We start from the raw sequence: 14,159 nt of genomic DNA on the forward strand, positions 1-14,159 counted from the left end.
GGCGCGGCCTGGCGCGGCCTTTTCTCGCCGCGGTACCCGCCGAGCTACTGAGGGGGCTCTGCCCGGCGGGGGCTCTGCCCCCGGTTCTCTCCTGAGCCCGGTGCCTGCCGGCGCTGCCGAGGCAAAGCGCATGGGAGTGGGGCCCGAGGCCCTGCTCTGTCGCTCGGGAGATCTGTCAGTTGGGCCCCAACGCTGCGTTACCTCAGCGAGAGCGCGGGAAGGGGCGGTGTTTTGGCAGAGGTAGCCTGCGGTCGGGAAGAGACAGAATATGGGCTTTCTTTTTTTGGTACAGAACTAAAATAAAAGTTTTGGTGGCAAGTTTAAACTTCTGAATGTATAAGAGGGCACCTCACCACAACTTGGAGCATCAACTCTGGGATACTTGGTGGGAATTGCTGGAAAAGTTCTTATTTCCTGAAAGGCAAGCAAGGTAAAATATTTAGTTAAACGCTTTAAATGTATAGGGCATCTGCAGTGAATAAGTTCTAGAATTAACTGACCTAATGAGCAGTAGCAATTCAGGAAAATCATCCTACAGTTGGACTTTGGTCATGGCCCTTTCAGCTTGTGCCCCAGAATTGACTTGCTTGACAGTTACTGGATTATAAACTCATTATAGCATATGCCTTCCATTTTTAGTATTTTTAGGTTCTTCAGTAGATTGTGACGGGTTCTGAAAGATAAGTAAAAGAACTAAAGTTTCCTCTATTCTTTGGGAACTTTACTACGCTGGCAGTTTTATGCTTTGTTGAAGAAGGAACTTCTTTCAGTTTATAGCATTCTTGTCTATTGAAGGTGCAAAACCAGTAGTACTGTCTAATAAATCGTTTCTGTACTTCAATGTGACAATTATATTCTCATTTCAACTTGATATTAAGGACATGGTGACTGACTTTGATGAGAAACATGACGAATACTTAATATCGCTTCAGCAGAGAAACCGGTAAGATACAGAATTGTTACCACCATTGAGTATGTAATATCTGTTGTGTACTATCTAAAATAGTATCTAATATCAGCAGCTGTGAATATTAGGTTAAAAACTTGTTTTTTAAACTTGTGATGCAAAGTCTGACTTGCTGTATCTTAAAGCATTCAGGTAATTCTCTTCCCTTTGGTTGCTAAGTACATCAAAGTTCTTATTTCTAGAGGAGATCACGGTATTTCTTCAGCATACTTTAAAATATAGATAAATTTATTAATAAAATAGTTATTGTTTCCATGACCTACAGAGAAGATTTTTGTTTATAGGGCAAGAGGTTGTAGATTCAGAAGTGATTGGCAGCTCACATTGTGTGAGGGTGTTGTTATGAGGCAATGTTTTTGTGTTGTCAGAAATACAGAAAATTGCATGCAAAAGTTGCTGAAGTTAAATGTGCAAAGTCAGGTTGTGCTAAGGTGGGAGATAAGGACATTTAAGTTGCTTTTGCAAACTTCAGTATCTTTCAGACAAGTTTAAAACATTTCTTTTAATCTTTGTTCGTATGAACCTTCCTGTCATTGTACCCTAGATGGATGAATGTCATAGGTTGGTTCAGAAGGGTCTACAGAACTTTCTTGCTGGATTCCCTCCTTTACCACAAGCCATAAGATTTTTACTCAAATTGTATAACAAACTGAATGGTTTGGTGAAAAGACCAAAAAAGCCTACAAAAGCCACAATTGTGTTAGAAGAACAGCCAATTTTTGTGAACACGGGTTTCTTTCACATATAGTCTCCTAAAGTGGTTTTAGAAAAGGATAAAACCAGATTATTTAATGATTGAAACAACTTGCGTCCTTACTATCAGAGCTGTAATTCTGAATTTTGGTAGGAACAAATGCCACTGAATTACAACACGACAAGCAGGTGGCAACTGTACCTTGCGGAAGATGAATGCCGGATGCATTCATGTGTTGGACATAACTGGCAGTTTTGGATAGTGGGGGCTACATGGTGAAAGGAGGGAAGATGAGACTTGGAAGAGGGAGGGTAGGTGTTTCACTGAAATTAAGCCTGGGGAAGGGCGGGGGGTTTTTTACATTATTTTAACCAGACTTTAATTTTCTGGTATCTCTAACTGCATGATTGAGGGCTTTCCCCCTCAAATTTCAAAACACAAATAATCTTTTTCTTTTTTTTTTTTTTTTTTTCCTGGAAAGAGCTCAACCATTTTTAAGCTTTTTGAAATTCTAAGTAAAAATCTTAAAATTTTTCAAGGAGAAGGATTAAAGATACTAAATACCAAATGGAAAAAATAATGTGAAATGAGAAACAACATGGAAAAAATCTCAGAAGGGAGAGTCTTGGTCAAACTTCATGTATCATCATGTGGGTACTCATACAAGCATTACAGAACAGGAACAGGTCCTGGAGGCTGTATTCTGAAATTGTTATTTGAACTGTGAACGTATTTTTCAGCTTTGTGACATCATGTGTTTTTGTATTTATTGCTGATCTGATCATCTGTATATGCACTGCTTTAGGATGAATTATTATCCTTTCTACTTCAGGCTACTGGCACGTTTAAAAAGAAAGGATGCTATACAAATTAAACTGGAGCAGTTAGAACAAGGATTTTCTCTGTATCTGAATGGAGCTAATTCAGAGCTGAGAAAGTACCGCAGAAAAATCAACTCACATGGCTACCTTAAAAGTCAGACGAAGACCACCAGGAAAAATGGTGAGTTACATGAGAGTTTTACAGAGATTGCAGTCTAGAACTATTTTAAACATCTACTCATCAGAGCTGTAATTCAGTTGGTGAAGTTACTGATCAGGCTGTGATAAACAGACGGCAGCATTTGAGCTTGGTGGAATGAAATTCCCTGGGGGACTTTCATCAGAGTACTTAAGCTGGCTGTATGTAAGGAATAGTCTCTGCAACACCCTATCAATTTCTCAGTTGATCCCTGACTAATTCTAAAGTTTAACTTCCCTGCCTCTGCATTTGTTAAATAGTTATAGCTAAAACTAGAAAGATTACAAATGTATATAAATTGTCAGAGTAAAATAATGGTATACCTTTGTCTGATACATAACACCGTTAATAGGCCTTAAAATCTGATGGACTTCAGTGTTATCTAAGTCTGGTGTCCTGTAGACAAATGACATTTGATGACATAGACTATAATCAAATTATATTCAGTAATAGCTGCATTAAGCTCATAAATTATGTTTAAGCTATAATAATTGTCTTAAAAAGACAACTAATCTTTATTTAAATACTTGAAGTAAAGACAATCTACCATTTTCTGCCAGTGATTAGCTGGCTTTATTAAAAATGTGTATTTGGTTTCTAATTTAAATCTGTCTGTCATAGAGAGCAATATAGTGACAGGAATAATTTTGCATGCATGAAGGTATAAAGTGTGAGCTTACTGGCGTTCTAATCTATTTAACATAATGAAAATAAAGTTGATTTCACTAAATCCCTGTGTAAAGCAGTTTACCAACCTTAGTGTGTTATCCTCACGTTTGCTACAACCTGTCTATCTTAGAGTGTATTTTTTAAATCTGTTGCTGTGTAGATAATGTCTGCTTAAGCTTTATTTTCACCTAAAAATGAAGATAAATAGTTAAAAAAGCTAATTACTATGGTAGTTTATTATGACTGAAAGTTTATTAATCTCGACAATACTGGAAACAAACTTTTCTTTCAGTAACTGTTCTAACCATGACTCTGACCGTGATGTCTGTTTTTTTTCTTTGTTTTCCTGCTACACTGAGTACATACTGTTTGTTTTCGAGTTTAAGTGTGTTCAGGCTTAGCTGTCTGCAGTGTAATTTCTTGCAAGTTTTACAGGATGGTGATGGGGAATCAGCTAGTCGCCTAGTTTCACTGTTCTCTATGAAAGTAAAAACTTGTGTGTAATGATGCAAAAAAGTTCATGTTCTTGGATATTGGAAAATGAAGGAAATTGTGTGCTCTGTCACACTGGGATGATACACCTTCAGGTAGCTAAAGAGGGTGTAGAACAACATCTTTGACTTTTTGGTCCAAAAATTGTGCAGGGATATTGTGACAGCAGCTGTAATAGAACTCTGTCAAGAGAAATTTCCTCTTAAAGTTCTGCTATGCAGCTGTTATCTCTAAGCTTAACCAAAGTTGTTTATTTATAGGGTTGCTTAATGCCATTTGATTCGGTCAAGGTACAATACTTCAGCTTGTCTTAGGGACCTTTAAAGACTTTCGTGGCAGTCTCTGTTCCTTTCCTCCATCAACTTAGAGAGAGTAGCATTATCTCTGCAGAAGAGAACTCAGTGTTTTGCTCTTTCTTAGCTATCCAATGTTGTTATTTCAGACACGTGTACCTGCAGTGAAAGATATCAACTGAATCATCATCCTGTCATTTTTCTGCTTCCATTTGATTTTGCCACTAGAGTCCAGAGTGGGAGTCATTAGTGATCTGTATAAGCTTCTTGCCTGAGGGTAGTACCTTAGCAGTTTTGTGGTCTGCTTCAGTTCTGGGCATTTCTTCTCAAGGACTGAATATGATTTTACTTACAGAAATGGTTTTGAGCTGAGATACAGCACTGAATTTTCTTCACTATCCATCTCCCATGAGAGTTATTGCATCATTTATTACTTCTAAAGCATCCATCTATAGGATTAATCTTCACTGAAAAATTAGGAATGTACTTAATAATACAGAATGGGCACAAATCCCTCTTTGTGGTTCCTGAAAGTGTCATCGTAAATCTATTTGTCTGGACTATTTTCTTTGTCTGTGTTCCCTAGGAGTAATTGATATTAATAGTGATTGATAAACTTTTTACACTGAGGCTTGGTAAATGAATTAAAGTAAATGATGGGTTTATAAGGTAGTGAAGCTGGTCTGTAGGTATACTGTCATTTCTTTGGGTGTATAACCCACACATAGTTTCACAACCATGCGTGTACTTCCAGTGAATGTTGGTGTGGTCACAAAGATGTGTTTTAAGGGTAGCATGGGGTCTGTTTTGATTGTGATTAATTTTTTGATGATGTACTACTCAGTTCTTGGCTGCACAATAGGCACTGTCAGCTCAAGTCTCCAAGGGAATGACACCAATGGACCTATTTGTGTGCTGAAACAGGTAGTGGTTGGTATTCACATCCCATCCATCCCGTGAGAAGGATGTTTTTATTCTAAAGTATTGTTTGTAGCACAGATGACTAGCTCAGCTGCATCAACTTCTGCCTGGGATTTGAACTACTGTTTTTTCTGGTTGAGAGAGACCTGGTCACATCAGCCTGTCACACAATACTCAAACAATTCTGAGAATCAAATACTCAGCAGTGGTAGCATGAGTCCTACCCTGTGCCCTTCTCCTACTTACATTTGTAGCATACATGAGTGGCCTTGGCAGTTGCTTAGAGAAGATGGATTGCTTAGGAAGTGAAAGATGCTTCCAGTTCTGTCCCAAAGCAGTGACCGACTCAGACCACGCTTCTAGCATTGTAATCTCAGGACAGTTCACGCTCAGTGACAGAAGAGCTCCCGTAACAATCACCACCAATGTTAATGACTGCAAATTATTTCTGAAGTCACTTAGGAATAGTCTAATGGAGTAGTAGGAGTTCTGGTTGGAAGGGCTGTTTTTCTTCCTTGGAGCAGTCCATTCCTTTTCCCCTCTGTTCCTAGCCCTGTTTCAGGCCTAAGAGACAGATACTTTGTGCTGAAGCAGTAGAACAACATCTTGTTCTTCTCGCTGTGTAATTTTATGATCACTCTAAATTGACATAAGCATACACTGTTCCCCCAAGAATGGTTGTATGATCCGTTCTCTCCCGTTCTCTTCCTCTCTCTTCCCGGGCCTGTTCTCTCCTATCTGCTCGTACCAGCGTTTGTGCAATCTCATGGTAAACCAGATTGTACAAGTAACTGCAATTAAAAGTAATCTTTCTTTTATGTTTTTCCTCAGTTAAAACTTGCCCATATCAGTTCTCTGAACAGTTCACTGCACAGGTGCATATAGGGTTGTCCAACCCAAAAAAGAAAATGTGGTATTGAGAATTGTAATGAGCAACCTGATCTAATTTTGAAGTAAGCCCTGCTTTGAATGGAAAGGTGGACTTGGAGACCAACTAAATCTTTCTGTGGTTCTATGACCTTTGTAGGATGACTGCTTCTTTTATTGGTAGTGCCAGTTTCTGCTGGCTTAGGGTGACCATTAAATTATGACTTAAAGAAAAAAGGTTTTGCATCAGCTATTTTTCTCCACTGAGAAGAAATGGAAGCTGTAAATCTGTCTTGGACACATAGGAGGTGAGATGCCTTTATTTAGGATGCTATTGAGAGTGTTGGTGATGTCCTTGCTCCATTGAGGATGCTGATGTGACCTGCAAGATGTTTGTCTCTTTGTCTCAATCAAAGCATCTCCTCAAAAATCCATTGTTCCACTGTAAGTTGGGACCATTTCCAGCACAGGAACCCTTAGTTCTCTTTGACCATACACAGGATTTTTGCAGAAGCTCTGGAACCAACTCTTCCTTGCCTTAGAAACGAAGGAAAATGATTGTTTGTCCCTCATTTATGACTTGTACATGAAGACTCCTTCTCTGCACAGTATGCTAAATACCTGATACATTCTGTTTAATCTGCCAATATCTTATGTTTCCTTAGTTTGAGAGTAAATACACACAATGCCTTTGTAAACCCAGCATATTGCCTGTTGTTCGCTGGGACCCTGTCTACCAGAGTCTGCCTTCAGTAGTACGGGTTCTGGACTCAGTTGGCTTCCTAAGACAGCTTACTGTCTACCCAGCTGGGAGTTAGAATGATGTGCACCCCTATTCTAGAACGTATTTCTGTACTTTCGTATCAATGTGGGCTTCGCTTGCTGTTAAGCTAATGTATCTTTAAACAGTTTGTTCTCTTGAATACACATGATGATGACTGTCCCCAAAGAGGTTCAAAACTCCTGCTACTAACACACAACTAATCAGTATCTGAAAGGGAATGCCTTTTCAGTTGTTGATACCATTCAGATGTCAAAGACTTTTCTGTCCTCATCTCGAGGGAAAAAAAAAATGAATGCGAACTAAGGTGTATATTGTCAAATACCATAATTCTATTTTCTGTCTTCTAATTCTTGTCTCTGTGTTCTGAAAAAGCAACCCAGCTAAAAGAGAGTGAGCTGCAAGAGCACAGCACACAGACTGCACCAAGCAAAATACAGCGCAGAGGTTGGTGTCAGGTGAGAAACAGTTTGAAAGAATGCATCTTTGAACTAATTCTTAGATCATAAATAATTTTAGGGGAAATTGGTTGCAACAGGTAGATAGCGGGCAGTTGGAAATCTCCTAGAACTGAGTCTTGCTTTGATCTGGATACAATGTGTGTCAATGAGTGACAATATGAAATGATACCCTGACCAGTCTTGTGTCTACTTTGAAGCACTAAAGAGGCAAATCTCATTGAAAGAGTCTGGTTTCAGTGACGTCTGTCACAGAAACTTTTGTAGCCTGACATGATTGGCTCAATCTGTCCTCCAGCAGAATAGCTGTTGCTTGACATCTCTGATGGCAAGCCTAGAGAGCTTATCTAGTGCAAAGGATGGAGAATCGCATTTTGGAGATACTTCTCTGTCTGTCACTGCTGTTCTCCACTGTGCAATAGTATTAAGGGACACAGAGTTGTAATTTGCATAGCTTGAGTTGTAGTTTGTGACACATTCTTGTAGATCAGAAGAGAGGAAGATGCATACAGATAATAAAAATACCCTGCCTAAGAAATTTGGAGCCTTTAGCTACATAGTTGGTTCACTGGAGAAACCTCATTGGTCTTTTTTTCTTTTGGCCTAAAGAAGAATCTGACTTAACCTGTCAAGGAGTATGACTTAATTAACAGAACAAATGTGAATTCTGAACAACTAAGACATGTCATCCAAATAATTGCCCTACTTGATTAGCAATTGCCCTGGCTGGATATCCAGTCCGTGCTTGAGTGACTGGGGATCAGGGGTCTGTGTCACTGTGGATCAAATGTTCATGTCATGCAAGTTTGCTTTTCTTTCAGCAAATATTGCACATTCAAGTTTTAAGGCTGCATTACTTTATTTATCACCTTTACTGCTTAGTTGAATTAATTTGCTCAGCTACTACTTCTCTGCATAGATCACTGCTTACATACTGCCCTGTCAGAACTTGTTTGCTAGATTTGCCAAATGTGTGGCTAGTCATAACCTACATCATTCTAATCACAAGAGCCAAATGAAGAAGGAGATATCTCCTCTGACTGGATTGGAAAATTAGCCAAATATAGGTAGCTATACTAAAAACTAGCTGCTACCTGAGACTAGCTTAGAATGATACCTTAACTCTTTTATCCAATTGGATGGGAGGATAGCAGAGTTATAGTATCTTAATGAACAACTGGAATTATTTAGCAAAGGAAATATGCAACCACTGAATAAGACGCAGGTTGTGCTAGACAGCAGTTTATTTTCCCAGTAATTTTCCCTGTGGGTTTTTTGGATATCTAGAGGACCTAGCAATTTATGTTCAAAACTCTCAAACTTGGGCTGTGCTAAGGTATGCTATGAGGCGGGAAGATAGAGTTATTGAAAGAACACATTCTTTCATAAGCCAGGTTGCCTTAGGATATTCCCTCTGGGACATCTCTGCTCCTGGCACTTACAAAATGGTAGAGGAGTGTATGAACACCAGATAACGGAGTTTAATATCATTGCACAGACTTCTGGATCATGTGTTGCCTTTAATGAAACAGTCCTCTTCCCAGCATTCACTTATAAGACTTCCCGCTATAGAATATGTCTGCACCAGAGTTCAAAAGCGGGGAAAAAAAGTTACGTGCAGATAACTTTGTTCCTTAAGAGCAGTATATGCACTTCCTACTTTCTCTTTTGTCATCTTTTGGAGTACTGAAATTCTGTGGTATGGAAAGATGAGTTTCTCAAATCTTCTACCCCTCTTTAGCCGTGCTTGAGTAACTGACAGTGTGCATACGTTGATTGCATCCTAATTACGAAGTAAAACAAATTAACTTGAACCTATTGGCAGCCATGTCTGACATTTACAAAGGCAAAGAAATCTTTCTGCTTGAATGCTTATGGCATAACATTTCCCCCTTATTATATTATACACAAGGGTAATACATCTTTAAAAAATTGCAATTACTTCAAGTAGTCTTTTTCATACATAGACATTACAGAATCGCAAAATTATTGTGATTGAAAGGGAACTCTTGAGATCATCTAGTTAATCCCTGTGCTCAAGCAGGGTCAGCTACAGCAGGTTGCCCAGGACCATGTCCAGTCAAGTTTTGAATACTCTACAGATGGAGACTCCGCAACCTCTCCAGGAAACCTGTTCCAGTGTTTGATCACCCTCACAGTAATTTTTTTTCTTCTGTTCAGGTGGAATTTTATGATTTTTTTATTTGTGTTCATTGCCTCTTGTCCTGTCAATGAGCAGACACCTGTCAGGTATTTATACACATTGATGAGATCCCCCAGAGCCTTCTCTTCCCCAGGCTGGAGTCCCAGCTCTCTCAGCATCTCCATTAGAGCACCTTTACTTGTTGGCTTCTCAATCCCATGTGCATTCTAGATATCTCCTAGATTGCTGTGTTGTCTTTCCAAAAGATAACAGGTTTGTTAAAGTACCCCGTGAGGGCAAGGGTCTTTGAACTTGCAGATTCTTCTGTTTTTTTGAGCAAGGCTTCATCTACTTCTTCCTGATCAGGAGATCTATAGCAGATACCACTATAACAGCACCCATGCTGGTCTGCCTGCTAGTCTTGACTCAGAAGCTCTTGACTGGCTCCTGACCTGTTCCTTGCAGAGCTCCGTACGTTCCAGCTTGCTCTCACATAAAGGATGACGATTCCTTCTCACCTTCTCAGCCTGTCTTTCTTAAAGAGCCTGTATCCATCCGTCACAGCACTCCAGTCTTGTGAGCTATCCCACCATATCTCTGTGATCCCAATGAGGTCAGAGCCCTGTAACCGGATGCAAGCTTCGAACTGCTCCTGTTTGTTCCCCAAGGGTTTGTTCTCCATTAGTGTAGCTGCATTTCAGAGAGGCACCCAAGCATTGCAATTCCCCAGTTGAGGCTTGAGAGCTTTCTCCGTAAGGTTGTTTCACCTGCCTTTAAGTGATTGCATTTCAGCTATTTTGTTGATTGCTGTCCCTACTCCTATTGTTTTTTCACTTACCTGGTGAGGTGAGGGGGTGAACCCCAACGGGCACTCACTTTGGTGCTGAATGCATGATGTATGCTGGGCCTGACCCACTCTGGCGACAGCAGCAGCAGGTGGGGAGTCTGACTAGGGCAGTTAAACCATAATGCAGGGGCCCAAGTTGAGCTCAGGGAGAACAGAAACTTTCTGTGGAACAGAGGGGAAAAGCGTTGCTTGATCTAAATATCGTTATGTAAAATGTGATGATTATTCTTTTTGTACTGCTGATGGCACAAAACATGTCTAATTTCTTCGAATGCTTCTTTTAACAGAAAACTGTGGAGATTAAAACAGAAAGGGGGGATAAACTCTGCATTGAACCTCCTCTTGAGTACCAGGAGGATTTTGAACCTTATGAAAGCTTGAGCGTGGAGACAAATGGTGATGATCCTCTTTGTTACTCCCAGGTACAACTGGCAGTTGCCTTGTATTGTTCATGGCAGTGTCAACTGAAATGTGAACAGACTCAGTTATCAGTCTTGATTAGAGCATGCAAACCCAGTATGCTATGCAGTGTTTCTTTCACTAGATGATTTCACATTGATGAGATGTGACATAAAGAAGGAAAAAATGAAAAAGTAAAACTACTGTGAAAATCTAATCTCAGCCAACAACACTGTAACATGTTAAGTCCTAACTTAAAGAAGTAGAATGTTGTCTCTCTTGGATAGAACTAAGGTATTTCATGCAAGGAGACTCTTTCAGTTCACTTAATGGTTGTCTACATGAATGTCACTCTTGGCTGTCAGGTTAGAGAAAGCTTAAACAACAACTTTTTCTGGGTTTAGGTTAGTTTTTGAGTAATTGTACCAAAATTGTTGCATGTCATTGTTTTACCTAACAGAAGTCTCAGTAAAGTTAATCAATACAGTTGCTTTCCATTTGGTTACTAATTGCAGTTTGATCTAGCACACTTCACAAATGTCCTGTCCTTAAAAAAATTAATAAATGAACAAAAATTTATGGATGTTTTTCTGCCTAATGAATTACTGACATCAATAAAGCTTTTCTGGGTAGTGGGGTAGCATCTGAAGTATATGAAACTAGTAGCACAAAGTATATGAAAGTAGCATCATAGTATATGAAACTGTCTTACCACTGACATCAGACACACTTCCCAAGTGCATTTTCCTAGCTTGCAACTTTCTACCTTTCCTATATTCCTTTTGAGTTTATGATTTTTTTTTGCTCTACAAACCAGTAACTTGTTTAGAGTGATGGATATTTATGATCACTTATGTGTAGGTAGTAAGCTAATAATTTTAAACCAAACCCTCATTTTTCTTTGTATCCCAGATGGAAATACTTTTGATTTCCCTAAAGCTATAATGTGTTTTCTTGAATGTCTTGTTACAATGCAGATGTCATGAGGTTTCAAACCAAAAAAAAACCTGTACAATTCCCTGTCAAATAGCTGGAAATATTAGTCTTGACTGTCATTAGACATGCTTAATATCAAGCCTCAGGTTGCTTATAGACCCTCTTTTGAGCCTAAGTTTGCTTGTAATATGTTTCTGTCAAGATTGATTTCCTAACAAGTGTAATGTGTAGCAGAAGAGCAGCTTGAAGCTTCCATTGCAAACTGAACATACACAGTCACAGTTCAGTTGTACCTAAGATAGCTTCAGGTTTTCATTTTACTCATACAGTTTCCTTATCTATACTTATCTCAAAACTCTAATACAAACAAAGAGAGGAAAAAAGCATTTAAGATATGCAAGGTCTTTTCCTTTTGCATTCATAAAAACACAAGTCTCTCCAGCATCATCTGTGCTGTTTGTGGCATATGCTGAGAGAGGCAGGGCAGTTTTTTCCCCAGTAAATTTCAAAATAGGTTAATTTTTGCATAAAAATCCTGTTGCAGTGTGTCCACTTGAAAAAATCTGTGCAAACTGGAAGCTTAGTCCATTAGACTACAACTCTTTTCTACTGTTTTTTGAAATACAGATGGGTACAAGACAGGACTATTATCATCTGTCCAATAACTGATAAAGAAGTTGCTATAACATTAGCTTTCCAGTCTTGTGAAGGCATTTGGAAAATCTGGATTGCAGCTAGTCTTCAAATAGCAAGCCAAAAGATACGGTAATCTAACTGTGTGAGACTGGAAAAATATATGCCCTTGCCCTCTCCATTGCTTACCTCCTGTTTGTATCTTATTCCTAAAAATGGGGTTTGCATATAAAAATTCCGTGGCCTACAGTATTTTCCTGCAAGGATTCTGATGAGAAGGAACAAAGGAGTTGTAGAATGATTTTTCTTTACAAGTCCTCATCAGAGGAGTGAAGACTTAACATAGGAATGTGAATATTTTTAGCTGCATCATGGCTCTGAGTTCATGAAAAGATTTTCCTTCTCCTCAGGGAGGAAGAGACAGCTACATTGGTTTATTTTAAAATAAACATTTGAGCTTTTCTGACAAATCTGTTTGAATTGTACCAGCAATTGAGAAGAAGCTTGCAACTCGGTATAGAAGAGAAAAGGATGGAAGAAGACTCTGTTAGTGATGATTATGACTCTGTTGAAGAGGATGTGATTTCAGAACCGTCTCCCACTGAGGAAACAATTAGAAGCTTTGGAGGCCTTCAGTTGCATAGCAGTAGCTCACTGCAGAAAGAGGCTTCTGAACATCAGGATGCTGGGAGGTGCTCTGGCCTTGATTCTGGTGCCCTTACTGTGTTGGAATTCAACCAGGATCAAAGTAGTAAGTCTCTGTGTATTATACACTGCTACAGTACTATTATAATAATAATAATAATAATAATAATTCTTTGAGAGCATTACTTCTAAGGGAATTGCTGCTGGTTAATCATTAATGTTTACTCCATACTCCCATGAGTTTTCATGCTCTTCAGCAAACCTGTTGTTTTAATCTCCTGATTTGGGAGACTTGCATCCTCTTCCTACTACATTAAGAAAGTTTTTTGCAAAGACAAAGATATAGCCCTGGTTAACGCACTTACATCACCAGGCCTAGACACGTGAACTAAGATTGTCTCAGACTGTCTGTGAGATTTCTCAAGAGATTATTATTTTTTTAATGTATTTTTGAACTGTTTTTGCAGTAGTCCAGGCAGCCAAATCTTCCCAGTCTCAACTTCCTCCATTTCACATCCTGGGTGCTAGACACTTGTTGTCATAGCATGTGCTATTCATCCCTGATGAAGGATGTATTAATTTGAGAATGCAAATCTGTCTGGCTATGAGCCACTTATTTTTGTCAGGTATTCTCCTTTGGAGACCTCAATGTCCAAACCCAAAACCAGTCAGTAATTCTCAAAGATGTTTAGCTTGTTAAAGGTAGAGAGTTCAGGCAGAAACGAGACCTTGACCTACGTTCAGTATTTCTCAAAATTCCCTCCCTAATCATTTCAAGTACATTCATTGGTTTTGGGTTTTTCTTTTCTTTTCTTTTCTTTTTCTTTTCTTTTCTTTTCTTTTCTTTTTCTTTTCTTTTTCTTTTTCTTTTTCTTTTTCTTTTTCTTTTTCTTTTTCTTTTTCTTTTTTTTTCTTTTTCTTTTTCTTTTTCTTTTTCTTTTTCTTTTTCTTTTTCTTTTTCTTTTTCTTTTTTTTTCTTTTTCTTTTTCTTTTTCTTTTTCTTTTTCTTTTTCTTTTTCTTTTTCTTTTTCTTTTTCTTTTTCTTTTTCTTTTTCTTTTTCTTTTTCTTTTTCTTTTTCTTTTTCTTTTTCTTTTCTTTTTTCTTTTCTCTTTTCCTTATCCATGGTTAATTGCTTAACTTAAGAGGAACAATCTTTGAACAAATTGAGTAAAGGAGTGTTCCTCTCATTATCATAGAGGTGAGTGGAGTGTGAATGGGGCGAGGTGGCAGAAGAAGAGATAGGAACAAGGGACGGAGCAGCGGTGAGAACAAGATCTTTGGGAAGAGTAGATGATTTTTTTTTTCCAGAGTGAAGGTTCAAAGCTCTGATGCAAACAATGGAGGCATTAGTAATACTCAAATAAGAAAGTGAAGAAGTACTCTTATCAACTAC

General features: G+C 38.6%; 1 protein-coding gene across 1 annotated transcript in view; it reads left to right on the forward strand.

The window, feature by feature from the left end:
• Positions 1-872: 872 nt before the first annotated feature.
• The window catches only part of KIAA0556 (KIAA0556 ortholog), a gene marked incomplete at its 3' end in the record, with an annotated part of 35,487 nt that continues 22,200 nt past the window's right edge, over positions 873-14,159 (forward strand). The window contains 5 exon segments of the mRNA XM_009699253.1: positions 873-943; positions 2,494-2,663; positions 7,080-7,162; positions 10,440-10,574; positions 12,610-12,871. Of these exon segments, the coding sequence (XP_009697555.1) occupies positions 882-943; positions 2,494-2,663; positions 7,080-7,162; positions 10,440-10,574; positions 12,610-12,871 (712 nt within the window).

The sequence above is a fragment of the Cariama cristata genome, unplaced genomic scaffold (assembly GCF_000690535.1).
Source record: "Cariama cristata isolate BGI_N322 unplaced genomic scaffold, ASM69053v1 scaffold27434, whole genome shotgun sequence".
Taxonomy (NCBI): domain Eukaryota; kingdom Metazoa; phylum Chordata; class Aves; order Cariamiformes; family Cariamidae; genus Cariama; species Cariama cristata.